The sequence below is a fragment of the Diabrotica undecimpunctata genome, chromosome 8 (genome assembly GCF_040954645.1).
Source record: "Diabrotica undecimpunctata isolate CICGRU chromosome 8, icDiaUnde3, whole genome shotgun sequence".
NCBI classification, from domain to species: domain Eukaryota; kingdom Metazoa; phylum Arthropoda; class Insecta; order Coleoptera; family Chrysomelidae; genus Diabrotica; species Diabrotica undecimpunctata.
In genome coordinates this window covers 66,243,183-66,259,563 of record NC_092810.1, presented here as the reverse complement: position 1 = coordinate 66,259,563, position 16,381 = coordinate 66,243,183, and the positions used below count along the sequence as shown (strand labels likewise).

General features: G+C 35.5%; 1 protein-coding gene across 1 annotated transcript in view; it reads left to right on the top strand.

Annotated features, from left to right (window-relative positions):
- The first annotated feature begins 345 nt into the window (after nucleotides 1–345).
- The window catches only part of LOC140448873 (uncharacterized), a 29,708-nt gene continuing 13,672 nt past the window's right edge, over nucleotides 346–16,381 (top strand). The window contains exon 1 of the mRNA XM_072541997.1: nucleotides 346–499. Coding sequence (XP_072398098.1) covers nucleotides 346–499 — 154 coding nt within the window. The remainder of the gene's footprint in view (nucleotides 500–16,381) is intronic.

Genomic DNA, 16,381 nt, shown 5'->3' with positions numbered 1-16,381 from the left:
TTCCCAGGATACGACATATATAGGAACGACAACACAGCAAGATCAGGTGGCACAGCAATCTTAGTGAAAAAAGGCATAGAACACATCAGAATAATAACACCGCAACTAAATACTATGCAAGCAACAACAGTAAGAATACAAATGAGGCAAGGAGAAGTCAACATTACCTCCGCCTACGTGAGACCACAAGATCTACTGATCGACGACGACCTGAACACGTTCTTAAATAACGAACCCTCAATAATAATAGGAGACCTAAACGCAAGATCCCCTAATTGGAACGACAGAGCTACGAACAGAAATGGAAGACTATTAAATACCTACATCGAAAATAATGAAGACATTATGGCAATGGGCCCAACAGACCCTACTCACTATCCAGGAAACGGACTTCCCACACACATAGATATAGTAGTAGCAAAAAACCTAGGACTACAAACAGAATTACAAACATTAAACGAAGGCACAACCGACCACAATCCCATCCTATTAGAGCTAGGTACGTGGGAGGAAGAAAGCACAATCAGAAGAATTAAAAAGAAAACAAAATGGACAAACTTTAAGAGACTCGTGAGCACTGGAATAAATATAGTTCCAGTGATAGAAACCCCACGAGAAATAGAAGACAAAGTCCTAGAGTTGGAAAACATCATCCAACAAGCGCTCAGAAACAGCACCACAGAAGAGGAAGTAGAAATGCATTCTGGAAGATTTAAGGATATACCACAAGCAATAAAAGACTTGATAAGGGAAAAGAACAGAGCAAAGCAGACAGCAAGAAGGACAAGGAATCAGGCAGACAAAAACAGATCAAACAGACTAAACAGAGAGGTCAAAACAGCACTACAACAACACCGTAGTGAAAGCTGGGAAAATCACTTAAGAGATATGGAGGAACAAGGACCACACATGCAAAACCTCTGGAGACTCCAGAGGATTTTGAGAACCGACAGAAAACCAATCCCCCCACTACACGGGGAAAATGGAATCGTATACACCATAGAGGAAAAAGCAGAGGTAATGAGGAGTACTCTCGAGAGAGAGTGTACATTAAATTACCACCCAGACGAAGACATCGACTTCATAGAAGAAGTCGAAAGACAAAGAGAAAGACCTGATAATCCAAACGAAATTATCCCTCATACAACACCAGAGGAGATAAACGAACTGATCACAAACAGCTCGGCGAAAAAAGCACCCGGACCTGACCAAATCACTAATAGGGCACTAAAATACCTACCAGCGAGAGCTATAGTATACTTAACTAACATCATTAATGCAATGCTAAGATTCAAGAAATTCCCGAACAGATGGAAAGAGGCCCATGTCATAATGTTACCAAAGCCCGGAAAAGACAGCACATTCCCGCAAAATTACAGGCCAATAAGCTTACTACCTGCAATCAGTAAGATTGTAGAGAGAATCATACTCAGCAGATTACAAGCGGAAACAGATAGATTAGAAATAATACCTGAAGCCCAATTCGGCTTCAGATCAGAACACTCCAGTGAGCTACAAGTGCTCAGACTAACAGAGTACATAGCAGCTGGATTCAATGATAAACAATACACAGGAGCAGCCTTCCTTGACGTAAGCAAAGCATTCGACAGAGTCTGGCATAAAGGACTAATATACAAAATGAGAAGATACGGGTACAGTGGAGCAATGACAAGGCTGATCTCGTCGTACTTGAGCAACCGACGTTTCAGAGTCCGGATAGGACAAGTCCTATCCGAACTCGGGAACCCGGAGGCTGGAGTGCCACAGGGAGCGGTACTGTCACCCCTACTGTACTCAATATACACAGCAGACATACCTAGAACACCAGGTACACTATTAAGCCTATATGCCGACGACACAGCGATAGCGGCCAAACATAGAAACATAGACACTGCGGTGAATAACCTCCAAACAGCACTAGACGACATAGAAGAATGGAGTTTAAAATGGAAAATAGCAATAAACTCCGATAAGACACAGGCTGTACTTTTCAAAAAGCGGCATCAGCAACCAGAAGAACAGGTAACTGTTCAAGACAATCCCATTGAGTGGAAAAGCGAAGCCAAATACCTCGGAGTAATTATGGATAAAGGACTAACATTCAACAAACACGTAGAAGCCACAGTACAAAAGGCAAACATGGCAAGAGCTTCTGTAAGAGGACTAACAGGGAGGAAAAGTAAACTCAGACTAAAAACTAAGATAAGACTAATAAACAGCATAATACTGCCCATACTGACATATGCATCCCTCGCCTGGGGACATGTATGCAAAACATCAAAAAAGAAAATACAAGCGGCTCACAACAACAGCCTTAGAGAAGCAGTCAACGTACCAAGATACGTTGCAGAAAGATTCCTCTTCAGAGAATTGCAACAAATCAGAGTGACAGACACGATGAAAGAAAAAGCCAGGACAAAGTTTGCAGATATAGAGAACCACCCCAACTACATACTTAGAGAGATGATGAGGTATGACGCTTTCCACAGATGGAAGCACAAAAGACCAAAACAACAAATAGTAGAATAAAATAAAAAGTACTAGAGAGAAAATAATACCAGAGAGAAAAAAAAAATAAAATACTAGAGAGAAAACAAAAACACCAGAGAGAAAACACCTCAAAAATAACAACAACGCACACAGAAGACAGTTCGTAGCTCAAAACACCAAAGACTATCGCAAAGCACAGAGTGGGCCCAGTTGCCTATAGACGATAAAGTCTATATTGTTATATTGTTTATATATATATATATATATATATATATATATATATATATTTTCAATGTTATAGTATGGACTTTACACTAATTCTGATTTTTTGTTTCAGGGCCACCTACAAAAAAAATTATAAAAAACACAAAAAACCGGCTTCGGCCACCAAAAAAATTAAAAAATACTAACAAAAACCGGCGTAAGCCACCAAAAAAATTAACAAAAACCCCAAAACCCGGGCACGTAGGGCCCAACCCCTTGAGCACCAAGTCGCCGAACTGAGCCTAGGCTCAGAGCGGAGACTTGAGGCCCAAGTAAGCAATTTTAGTTCGCGGATAAGCCACATCATGATAACAGGATCATAGCGACAATGCGCTGTCCTGAGTTTTGCAACCGGTTAGGAAACCATGTTGGGGTTCTATTACCCAGGACCTCCACATGAAGAGCATTTGGCTGATAGTTGTGCCCCTATCGCGCATCAGAGTGCTATAGGGGGGAAAGGGATGGTCTAGAGCATTGGAGCGCGGTGGGGTGACTCCTGTATATACTCGAGTTAACACACCTCGCTCCAATGAATTGTTACACCCGAACGTAATTCTTAGGGGTGAACATGTCTCATAGGCTGGGTTTAATCAAATTGCTTGCTTGAACACTTTTTGGAAAATGCACGTGGTTTTTTAAACTTCAACGAACTGCAACGACTCTCCTTGGTGGCTCCGTTTTAATACGTGCAATAAGAAAATGTTTCAGGCCTACATATTCTAACTTTCAATAATCACGACATAGTCTTTGTCTGTAATCTTCGCTGAAATAACTGGCACATTTGTAAAAGCACTCTGAACAATTAACTGGTTTTGGCAATTTTGCTGGTCTATGGTATTTTTTTTTATCTCATAAGGCAAACCCTCAGAACGCCTCCTTTTTGCGACCTTTATTACCCAATCTTTGGGGTTTCCTCTTTTCTCCAACGTTTTAGTGGACGTACGTATTTCCATACTTTGTCAAGAAGTAGATTTAATATCCAACTAGCTATTTCAGTTGACACTAAATTGTTCGTGGGTGCACCTATTTCAGTATCTTTTTTCTCATTATTTAGGCTATCAAAGAGAGCTGTGTGTAAATCATCTAGACTTCCTAGAGAGAGCGATCACTCTTCACTTGGCTGATATGTGGGGTCTACATCTGAAAAGTCACTATCAAAAATGGATTCCATCATTGAAACTATATTGTTCTCAGAATCATCAAGAATTGAACTGCTGTCTTCAGTTATTCTATCTGTGTATGTGTTATAAAGATCATTTATGGGTTTAGCTTAGTAATCATTTCTAAATTTTAACTCAACCCGTTTTCAGGTAGAATGAAGTAAGTGTACTTAAAGGATTTTACTAGTCGATATGAAAGAGAAATTTTAATAAATCATACACGTAAAATGTATTAATGACACTTATCACCTTTTTACTGAATATGGTTTGCAGTAGTAGAAATATATTGTTGTCCGGCATAATAATATATGTGGGCTTACTTTGTTTTACATGCAACAGAACTTTAATTTTATGGAAGTAAGTAGCGATATATTTTTTTATTTGAAAATGAAAAGTTGATTAGGTGTAACTTATTTGTTTACTACACAAATTATCTGCTGAATGGTAAGTCGTATCATTTATTGGGTTTTACCTGTATGTAGAGCGGAAAAAGCTGAGAATTTTGGTATACTTAACTCAATATTTTAAAATTTGTCATTTATCTGGTTTTCGCAGTATACCGACGATATATATATATATATATATATATATATATATATATATATATATATATATATACAGAGTGGCCCAAAAGCCTGGAAACAGTCAATTATCTCGTTAAGTGCTACTCATAGTTGTTCAAAATTTGAGGTACACCTATTTTGGGATACGGAGATTTCATATTTAATATTTGCAATGTTGCCAGGTTTGCCATTTCTCTTATATTATTAGTAACTTTGGTTTTTCAAATTCATCACCCTATATATTCAGTCATTATTGGAATCTCCTATTCAATACGAGTTCAACCATAGGTAACACATATGATTTTATGTAGTTTGGAAGGTCTTAAATACAATTTAAATGAGTCAGATAAAATTAAATTATTAGAAGAATTTTTCACCGAAAAAACCAAATTTGTTTAATTTACTAATGTTTGTATTTTGAGAACGATTTCCGAAGTGGAAATTGAAACGTCAATAAACGTACTTTAACCTTTAATTGTGGCTTATTCCCATTTAAATTAATCATATATTAGTTTAGATACGGCTCACACTCCCTTTAACATAAAAATTCACTCATGCCAGATACATACGGTATCAAAAGGATTGAGCTCTGGTGGGACTCTTTTCATGTTATCGAGTGCTAGGTGACTTGGTACATAGGTGTAGCTCCCAAAAATTTTCGCACGCATCTGGAAAACGAAAGTAGTACAGCTTTCTACATGATCTTATATAGATGTTCATTTAGACCCAGGTTTTTTATGTTTGCTAGGAGGTTCTTCGAAATGACTCCAGTGGTAGAAGGAATAGTGGACGAAAAGGTTTCGTCTGGGTACTTTCCATTCTCCATTGTCTCCTTATTTGTATTTCCAGATCTCTGTACTTGGCGATCTGTTCGTTATACTTAACATGCAGATTATTGTTGTTAGGTATCGCCACATCGATTAGTATTGTTTGTTTCGTTAGTTTATTAACTAGCACGAGATCTGGTCTAGTATATGCTACACTTTGGTCTGTGAGCACAGTGCGATCCCAGTATAGCTTGTAATTATCATTCTCGAGCATACTCTCAGAAACATATTGATAATATAGGAGATGGTTTGTTTTTTAGAAGTCGCAATTTAAAAGCTATCTCTTGATGAAGGATCTTCCCTACTGGGTCATGTTGTTTTTTATATTCATTTGCAGTAAATGCCTGGCAGCCCCGGTAAGATGTTGGATGGCTTTTTGGGCTTGACATCCATATCGGCATTTGTCGTTTTAAACCTGAGGGTCTTTGACGATATATTTCAGGTAATTTTTGGTTGGTATAACCTGATCCTGAATGGCAAGTAATGAAACTTCTGTTTCAGGAAACATCTTTCCTGATGTCAACCAATAGTTCGACGTTATATTATCGACATATTTTTGACTGACTTCATTGGGATCTTGCCCGTGCAGAGGTTTACCTATCCAGATTCGCATTTTTTCGTTCTTAATAAGATGGTTTATACTCATTTCTTGTTCCCTCGGTTTGATTGGTGTTGTCTCATCTACTGTAAAAATCGCGTGATGAAGAGTAGATGTCTTCGCCTGCACCTCAAAATAAGTTCTTAAATTAGTAATCTGTTTTTCTAATTTCTCGCTTATATCCATAAGTCCTCGTCCTCCTAAATACCGCGGTAATGTCGTTCTTTCTACTGCACTTTGATGATGGTGTTTTTGTCCACTTGTGAGGTGTGTTCGTACTTTTCGTTGAAGAGTTTCTATATCCGTTTTATTCCACTTAATAATCCCAAATGAGTAGCTAAGCGCGAAAAATGCGTAGGTGTTTAATGCCCTAAACAAATTCTTACTACTAAGATGTTAACGGAGTAGCTGTTTTCCGTGCCTTCTTTACTCCTAGATATTTATTAGTATTGTTGTTTTTAATGCTAAATCCTAAGTCAGTTTAGTTCAATAGCTGGGTCAGTGGGTTCATCGCTAGACAGAACCACAATGGACTCAGCGAGTCTCTTTGGAATAGGTCGCGGTTAATTGCGATATTTTCCGTTGCCAAACGGGTGCCAAATTGTTTAACCAATGTTGTCTTTACCTGTTAAAACTTTTTTAAATTTCTTATAAATTTTGAATTTTTTTTTATGGTTTTATTAATTAAAAAATAATAAAGACATTGCTTTATAAACAGACTCTTATTAGTGAGGTCATAAATATTATAGTATATTTTCATATTGACTAAACTAGCGATGTTTCGTATTTATATTACTTATTTATGTATTTCACAATCCTCTTTAAGTAATCGTTCATCGACAAGTAGGTGACTCTATAGTTTTCTCTATGAACTTTTACGACTGACATCGTATAATTGTGTGACACGAAGTTGATCAGAATTATAAAAAACCGATGATTGATTTCTTTTTCCTCTCCGGTGGTACTAAGTTTCTACATAAATATGTAACTTATAATTACTATTAAATAAATAATTAATTACTATTAATATATAATAGTAATAAATTACTATTAATTAAATAAATAAACTTTTCGACATTTAGAGAAAGAGTTTCAATATTCTGTTTTAATTTTTTAAAATGGCTGTTCTAGAAACGTTTTAATCCAATTGTTACTAATATTCAATAGTTTTATTACTATAAATATACTTCTCTTATGCAAAGTAATTGTTAAATTTAGTTTTCACTTTAATTTTATCGGCACACAGTATCCCACACGATCAAAAGATATATCTTACTATGAAATTATAATTTTCATTTATCATGCAAATTACGATACATTAACCCCGATTGTCAGCAGTATTGCAGTTCAATAGTCCAGCCGATCAGCAGTTTCGACACATATTGCAGACAAGTTGTCATCAATTAATTTCATATAAATACTGTAAATTTTCATTTTAAAGTCAGTTGTAATTATATTAAATAAAGTGCTGTTACTCTGTCAGTTGTACCTTTAAAAGGGCCTTTTTAAAAAGTACCTTCGGGAGTGACAACCCTTAAGTGGCGCATTCAGTAGATTAGTGGGAGAGTCTCCAGAAGATCCTCGTCGTTCTCAAACGTTTACCCGCTACCGAACCCAAATCCAGGGAAAACTGCAGCTATTTAACCCACGGATTCCAGGCAAATTGGCACAGAAACATATTTATGAAGAAAGCTGAAAAGAAACTTAAAGAAGAAAAGAAACTTGTACCTAAAAGGAATGCATCCAAGCATCATCCTATTACTGTAAGCAAATTTCATCTTATTTCTAATTCTAATATCAATTCACAAGTATCATCCTTTAGAATAAGCGATTCTCTTTCAACAATTTTTGAATCTAATATAGAATCTAGTGAAAATATTAAACCAGATTTACATTTAGTTGATAATAATCATATTTTTAAAACCACAAATTTGTTTGAAATACCTTCTATAATTATTACACCAGCATCCATTTCAAATAATTCTAATATGGCACCCATTTTTGATGTTAATAAAGACCTTTCTATCGTACCAGAGTACGACGGCAATCCAAATGAACTACACAATTTTATTGATGTTATTTCCATGCTTCTAAACCATTTCTGGGATCATACAAATCCCGAAAATTTTCAAAATCATATGCTTACCCGGGGAATTATGAACAAAATTAAAGGAAGAGCCAGAGAAATTATTTCTGTATACGGCTGTAAAGACTGGCCGTCAATAAAATCAATTCTTGTCCAAAATTTTGCAGACCAACGAAACGAAAACTCATTAACTAGAGATTTAGTTAACCTTCGGCAAGCTCCAAACGAAAACCCCCATCAATTTCATGAAAAAGTTATGAGTCTTTTAAATACCATTTCAAATCATATTGAATTACACACGGAAAACGAGGAAGTTAAAAGAAGTAAAAAAGAATTTTTCCAACAACAAGCTCTAACCACATTTTTGGCAGGCCTAAGAGAACCCCTAGGATCAACGATTCGATCCATGAGACCACCCAATCTCGCTCTTGCTATCCAATATATTCAGGAAGAAAATAACATTAGATATCTCCAAAAAACTCATAATTATTCCTTGCCATCTTCTAATAAACCATCTGCGACCTCACAAACACAGAGATCCAATTTAACTCATACACCTGCTCCTACAAGATGGCAGCCTGAGGTGCCTAAGCCCCAATGGCCACAGCCATTCTTTAGACCAAATCAAATTCCTGTGCAACAACAATCATTCAATAATAGTCCAAGAGGGACATTTCAACCCCCTAGATTCCAACAAAATCATCAACTCACTCCATATGCACAAAATTCTAGGGCTAATCAACCCAATTTTCATAAACCAGTTCCATCTCAATCATATAAGCCAACACCTATGAGCGTATCTACACGCCAAACCGGCTTTAATAGACCCCAATCTCAAAGAAACTTCCGTTTTCAACAAACTGCCAGCCCCCGATTCACCGTAGAAGAACTCTTTAATATCGAACAAGAGGAAAATAATTACGATGAAGGTATAGACAATGACACATACCCAGATTACACTTATTATGAGCAAGAAAGCCAAGAATATGAGGAAGATGTAAATTTTCAAACGTTTCAAGACGAAAAAGAAGAAACGTAGTAGAATTGCATTCCTATGCCGACAAAAGAGAGCTTCCTTACATTAAAATTCAAAATCCCCCTCTTAAACTTCTTATTGATACAGGAGCCACTAAATCTTTCCTTAATCCTGATATAGCCAATAAATTCTACAAGAATAATATTAAATATGAACCATTTATCGTTACATCAATTTTTCAAAATCATTCACAGGATTATTGTGTAGAAATCCCAATTTTTCCCGAATTTAACTCCGATATTAACCTAAAATTTTATCTTTTTAAATTTCACAAGACATTTGACGGTCTTATCGGCCTCGATAATCTTAAACTTCTAAAAGCAAATCTCGATTTTACCCAAGCTACTCTTACTACAGAGCATTCTATTCTTCCTATTAATTACTACGTCACAAACAAAGCCCAATTCTATACAGTCCAGTTAGAGCCCCAATCAATTACCCAAGTCCGCTTACCAGTAAAGGAAACATCAGGTACAATCGTCACCCCAAGACAAGAAGTCGAAGGTGCCATCCTAAGAGAAACTCTCACCATTGCCTGTAATCAACTCGCCTGGACCGAGCTAGTCAATAACACCGATGAATACATCCAAGTAGCATTAACTGATCCCATCAAAAGTCAACCCATAAATCTCGAGGAATATCATATATATACGTCAGATATCATACCTACCGAAGACAGTAATCTAAAAGATGTCGATCCTCTCCTTAGAACCGATCATCTTAATACCGAAGAAGAATCTCACCTAAGACGACTGTGCAGGAAGTTTGCAGAGATATTTCATCATCCAGATGATCCTTTAACATTTACTAACCAAATAAAGCACCATATACGAACCAAAGACGAAGTTCCAGTTTATACCAAGTCATATCGGTATCCACACATCCATAAAGAAGAAGTACGTAAGCAGATCACTTCGATGCTTGATCAAGGAATTATCAGACCGAGTCAATCACCCTGGTCATCTCCAATCTGGGTCGTTCCAAAGAAACCAGATGCTTCAGGAAAAATTAAATGGAGAATAGTTGTCGACTACCGGAAGGTGAACGAGAAAACCATCGATGACCGATATCCAATTCCAAATATAACAGACATTCTGGACAAACTAGGACGCTGCCAATACTTCTCAACCCTAGATCTAGCCAGCGGATTCCATCAAATTGAAATGGCCGAAGAAGATATCCAGAAGACTGCATTTAACGTTGAAAATGGCCACTATGAATACATGAGAATGCCGTTCGGACTCAAAAATGCACCCTCAACATTCCAGAGAGTAATGGAGAACGTACTAAAAGGACTAATAGGAGAAATATGTCTGGTCTACATGGACGACATTATTGTATTTTCAACCTCTCTTCAAGAACATATGGTAAATCTTAAGAAAATTTTTGAAAGATTAAGAGAAACAAGATTTAAGATACAAGTTGACAAATGTGAATTCCTTAAGAAAGAAGTCGATTTTCTAGGTCACGTCGTAACCTGCGAGGGAATTAAACCAAACCCGACTAAGATTAAAGCCATCATAGACTATCCTGTACCAAAAACAACAAAAGAAATTCGAGGATTTTTAGGATTACTTGGCTACTATAGAAAATTCATAAAGGACTTTGCCAAAATTACAAAACCACTTACCATATGTCTTAAAAAGGATGCAAAAATTGAACACACCGAAGAATTCTTAAACTGTATCAAAACCTGTAAAAGCTTATTGATTAATGAACCACTTCTGCAATATCCAGACTTCACTAAACCCTTTAACCTCACGACTGATGCAAGCAACTTCGCTATAGGAGCCATACTATCACAAGGTCCAATAGGAAATGATAAACCTATCGCCTATGCATCCAGAACTTTAAATGAAACAGAACTGAAATATTCGACTATCGAAAAGGAGATGTTAGCAATTGTGTGGGCTACTAAATACTTCCGCCCATACCTTTTCGGACGAAAGTTCAAAATTTTATCTGACCATCGACCTCTACAATGGCTATTTTCACTTAAAGATCCAAACTCAAAGCTTGTCAGATGGAGATTAAAGCTGGAGGAATTTGATTACGAAGTAATATATAAAAAAGGCAAATCCAACACCAATGCAGATGCTTTATCCCGTGTCGAAATTCACACGAAAGAATTAAACAAAGTAGACGAGAATATGGAAGAAATAATGAAACTCCTCTCAAAAGATGACGATTATATCTCCATGATTAATCACCCCAGTTCCTTATCCGATCTGGAAGAATTTCTAACCGACCCAGCCGAAGAGTCTCAAAAAACTTTGAATCCGTCAACCCCTTTAGGTGACTTAGATAAAATCATCCAAAAAAATCAAACTGCAACGTTAACTCCCGAAGAAATAAAGATAATAGACGAAATCCTACATGAAGACAGCAAACAGCAAAAATCTAAAGCTCAGCCATCAAACTCCCAATACTTACAAGAAGATAACGATACAGATGTAACCAAACATTCCACGGCAGAAAATCCAATAATGGGAATTCCAATTAGCGAGAAACCACTAAATTGTTACAATAATCAAATAATTCTCAAGATAGTAAACTATAGCCCGGCGAAACCAATCATAGAGCAGTGTTTTGTAACAAAGAAGAGAATGTATGTCCAATTGGGAAAAAATGATCTTCACAACGACATTTTCCAGTTTTTCAAGAACTATATAGATCCGAAAAAGAAGTACGCCATTCTGTTCGAAAATGATGAACTCTACAAATCCCTATGCAATATTCTACGAGAAACTTTTAAAAATTCCGCATTCGATCTTGTCAAATGCAACAGCCTCCTAGAAGATATAAACAGCACAGAGAGACAGAAAGAAATTATAGAGAACTACCATCAAGGGAAGACTAACCACAGAGGAATTAACGAAACCGAAGCTCAAATAAGAAAACGCTACTACTGGCCTACGCTAAAGAAAGACATCGAAGAAGTTATCAACCTTTGTGATACGTGCCAAGCTAACAAGTATGACAGAAATCCAATTAAGCCGAAATTTATGGTAACACCAACTCCAACAAAACCGTTAGAAATCATTCATATGGACACATTCCAAGCTAACGGACAAAAATTCCTTACAATAATTGATGCATTCTCGAAATATGGCCAAGCATATCCCATAGAAGGATCCAACGCAATAAATGTCCTTAATGCCTTCATGCTATTTATAACCCACCATGGACTCCCACACATGATAATCGCAGATAGTGGAACCGAATTCAAAAACGGCCTTGTTCAGGAATTTGTCGATACACACAAAATTTCGATTCACTACACAACACCAGATAATCCACAATCGAACGGAATGATAGAACGTTTTCACTCTACAATTTTGGAACACCTAAGAATACTTAGAGAAAAAAGGAAGACTCTGGGTATTAAAGAACATATGTTGTATGCTATTTTAGGATACAACAATTCCATTCATTCATCAACTAAACAAAAGCCAATCGAAATTCTAAATGGCCATATCGATCCCCAGGATCCATTTGACATCGATATTAACAGAACTCTAATAAATAACTATACACAGAGCCACAGATTAAAGACAAAAGAAATCTACAGTGCAATAAACAAAAAGCTACAAGAAACCAAACAGAAAAATATTGAAAAAATAAATCAAAAAAGACAAACACCAATAACTTATAAACCCAGCACAAAAGTTTACACTAGAAAAACAGTAAAAAGAAATAAACTTCTTCCGAGATTTTCTTCCCGCATTGTGAAAAATAATAATCCCGTAACAATAGACACTCAAGATACGTCAATACACAAAAAGAACATCAAACACCAGCCAAAGACTAATGCTAAAACTGCTTTACAGATGTACCTTAGTAGCAGCCCAACAAGTTCAAATTCAAAACCTGAAGGACAATCCAGGAATCCTCCCAGTTAAACTTGGACAAGCGAGGATACAGACCAGCACTCATGACTTCATCCACTATTTCCATCTAGAACCCATCGCAGAAGAGATTGAATCCATAGAATCTCAGTATATCACCACCAACAGAGCAATAGAAAATGGACTTAGTCAACCATATTTTGACAGCCTACAAAACTTTGATAAAACTGTACAGTACCTCCTCCAAACAGCAAAAGAGAAACTAGACACAATATATCCAAAATCCAGAAGCAAAAGAGGACTTATAAACGGATTGGGAAGTGTAATAAAATCTATTTCTGGTAATCTAGATCAAGAAGATGCTGAAAGATACAACGCTGCCATTAAATCACTTGAAAATAACCAACAGAACATTATTACTAACATCAATAGCCAACTCAGCCTCAATAAAAGAATAATGACAAATTTTAACCAAACAATTTCATTACTTACACACAACCAAGAAATCATAGCTGAAGAGACAAGCAAAATTAGCTTAGAGATGAACCAATTCGTTTTCGATTTTAATGATTATATGCAAGTTCGAAATATCCTTGACCAGATAAATCTAAATTTACAAACAATTATACAAATACTGGATGATCTACAAACAGCAATTACATTTGCAAGAATCAAAACTTTACACAACGGTCTCATTAAACCTGAAGAAATAAAATGGACCGTGCAAAAGATGCTTGAACACCACCCTGCATCACAGATTCCCTATATTCAGGAAGAAGACTTAACCAAATACTATGAAATCATAGACATTGATGGTTACTACACGAATCACACCCTTGTTTTTATTTTACATTTTCCTATTCTTCATTCCAAGTCGTTCACATACTTCCATTTATACTCCCTTCCAACTAATAATCACACAATAATCATTCCACCTGGTCCATACCTAGTCCACAACTCAGACCTTTTTCAATATATGGATGTACCATGCAAAAGAAGCGAATCCAAATCATTCATCTGTCCTGAGAAATTTCCACAAGAGAATGACCAGACTAATGACTGCATCATCCAAATTCTCCAGTTAATCAATGATGCTGCCCAATGCCAAAGTGTTCCAGTCACTGTCACTACAACGATCATTCAAAAAGTATCCGATGCACACTACATTGCCGTTTTTCCAAAGGCTACGAAAGTATCTACCCATTGCACCACCACTGAAATAGAAGTACTCGAAGGGACCTATCTAATTGAGTTACCGCCAGGATGTGAACTACGAACCAATAATGAAGTTTACATAAATTCCAAAACAACAATTAAAGAAGAACCACTAACATTACCAAAAGTCAAGACCACCAGTATTCTGAAGAACCACCCAATAGTCAAACCCCTAAAATTGGACAGAATTCCTTTAGACGAACTACACAAGTTATCACAGGAAGAAGAAAGGTTCCAATCCATCCTTCCAACACAAATGGACCACAGCTACATATGGACACCACCGATATATATACTGGTAGCAATCCTTTTAATTTTTGGTTTTCTCAAGCTACGCAAACTGAAAAAAGAAAAAGATGAGCAGAATCCAACCACAGCAGAAGACATCCCTGACCAAAGCCCAGAGTCCTCAGAAACAGTTCACAGAGTTTTGTTCATCCCTCACAAAACTTCCCCAGGGGATGGAGAAATTACGATACATTAACCCCGATTGTCAGCAGTATTGCAGTTCAATAGTCCAGCCGATCAGCAGTTTCGACACATATTGCAGACAAGTTGTCATCAATTAATTTCATATAAATACTGTAAATTTTCATTTTAAAGTCAGTTGTAATTATATTAAATAAAGTGCTGTTACTCTGTCAGTTGTACCTTTAAAAGGGCCTTTTTAAAAAGTACCTTCGGGAGTGACAACCCTTAAGTTGCATATCGTAAATTAATTAAAATTGTTTCTCGTTGCTACAAACTTATCTCGACAATACATATATTAAAGATTTAACCTTCTAAAGTTTCCTATGTCAATTTGCTGCGACATCGTTTCTGTTTAGGTATTATGTTTATACAATAACTTTATATTCCAAAATTATATCGTTATTGTCATAATTCGTTCCCACGGCAGCTTTAAGATTTTGTAAAGCTTTTGAAACAGTGCTTTGAAAAAGGATTCTAACTTTAATATTTAAAATCACTGATTTTAACTTTGTACAAAGCAAAAAATAAGTCCAAAGTTTTTGACATTTAAATTTTTGTTGTTTTTTGTTTGTTGATATATATGGTGAGTTATAAATATAGGAATATAGAATGGGGTTAGGTTAATTGGAGCAAAATGTGGCTATTGGACCAAATATGATTTAATAAAACGTGGAATAATAAATATATTGCCTTAATAAAATGTGGAAAAAGATTATTTTTTGTCTTTTACCAATAATTTTAGTGCATATTTATAGATTAATGTCAAAATAAGCATAGAAACATAATTTAAGACGTGGATGAATACTGATGATGAAATTAAATTGAATAGTTTTTACATATTATTTATAGATAATTGCAGTATAATTTTGTGAAACAAAATCACTAAAACTAATGGCATAACCATCGTTTATTTCGAACTAAAAATCGGTTTGGTAGACAAAAACAAATTACACCTAATAAAGAATACAAAAGTTGTTTTCTCTTATGAGAGGGATTTTTTAATGTCAAAGTTTTACATCACCGGTCTTACATACCAGTCTTCCGAGTTGAACCGCGTTGATTTTCATTGCGCCGAGCTTTCGACATCCTCTCTGATGTCTTCTTTAGTTTCCTGAGTCCCCAGACACTACTACACTGATCAATATTCACTTCACTATTTTTCACTGATTAATATTAATTTTTAAAACAGTATTAATCTTAGCTCTATATTTAATTGTACTATTGTACTAACCGCGGAAATCTTTAGCTACATATATATGTATATAATTATATATATATATATATATATATATATATATATATATATATATATATATATATATATATATATATATATATATATATATATTGTGACGATTAGGGTTTATAGAAAATAATTTATAAGTTATATACTACATAATATTAGATATTTGGTTGTTTTAAATAAGTTATATACTAGAGAATTTAATAAAAATATATTTATGTGAGGGCATTTTTAATAAATTAGCATAATAATTGTAAAAAGTTGTATTTTAATATTGTAAATATATATAAGTGAGCCATGTGCTTAGGCAACCAAAAATACTCTCGGAGATTGACAGATATTTATACTCTGAAGTGACGTTTAAAAATATTTACGAATATAAAGTGGGTTATAATAATATATTGTTTGAAATGTGTATTTTATTAAATTAGAATGTTAAGTTACTAATTTAATTATATATTCTGATCTGAAAAGCCTAAATGTCAACAAAATTATTAATAGAAAAGAATGGAATTCTCTGGATCTCCGGAGATGGCCATGTTTGCGAAATGGTTTGTTCCAGAAAATTCAGACATGTATT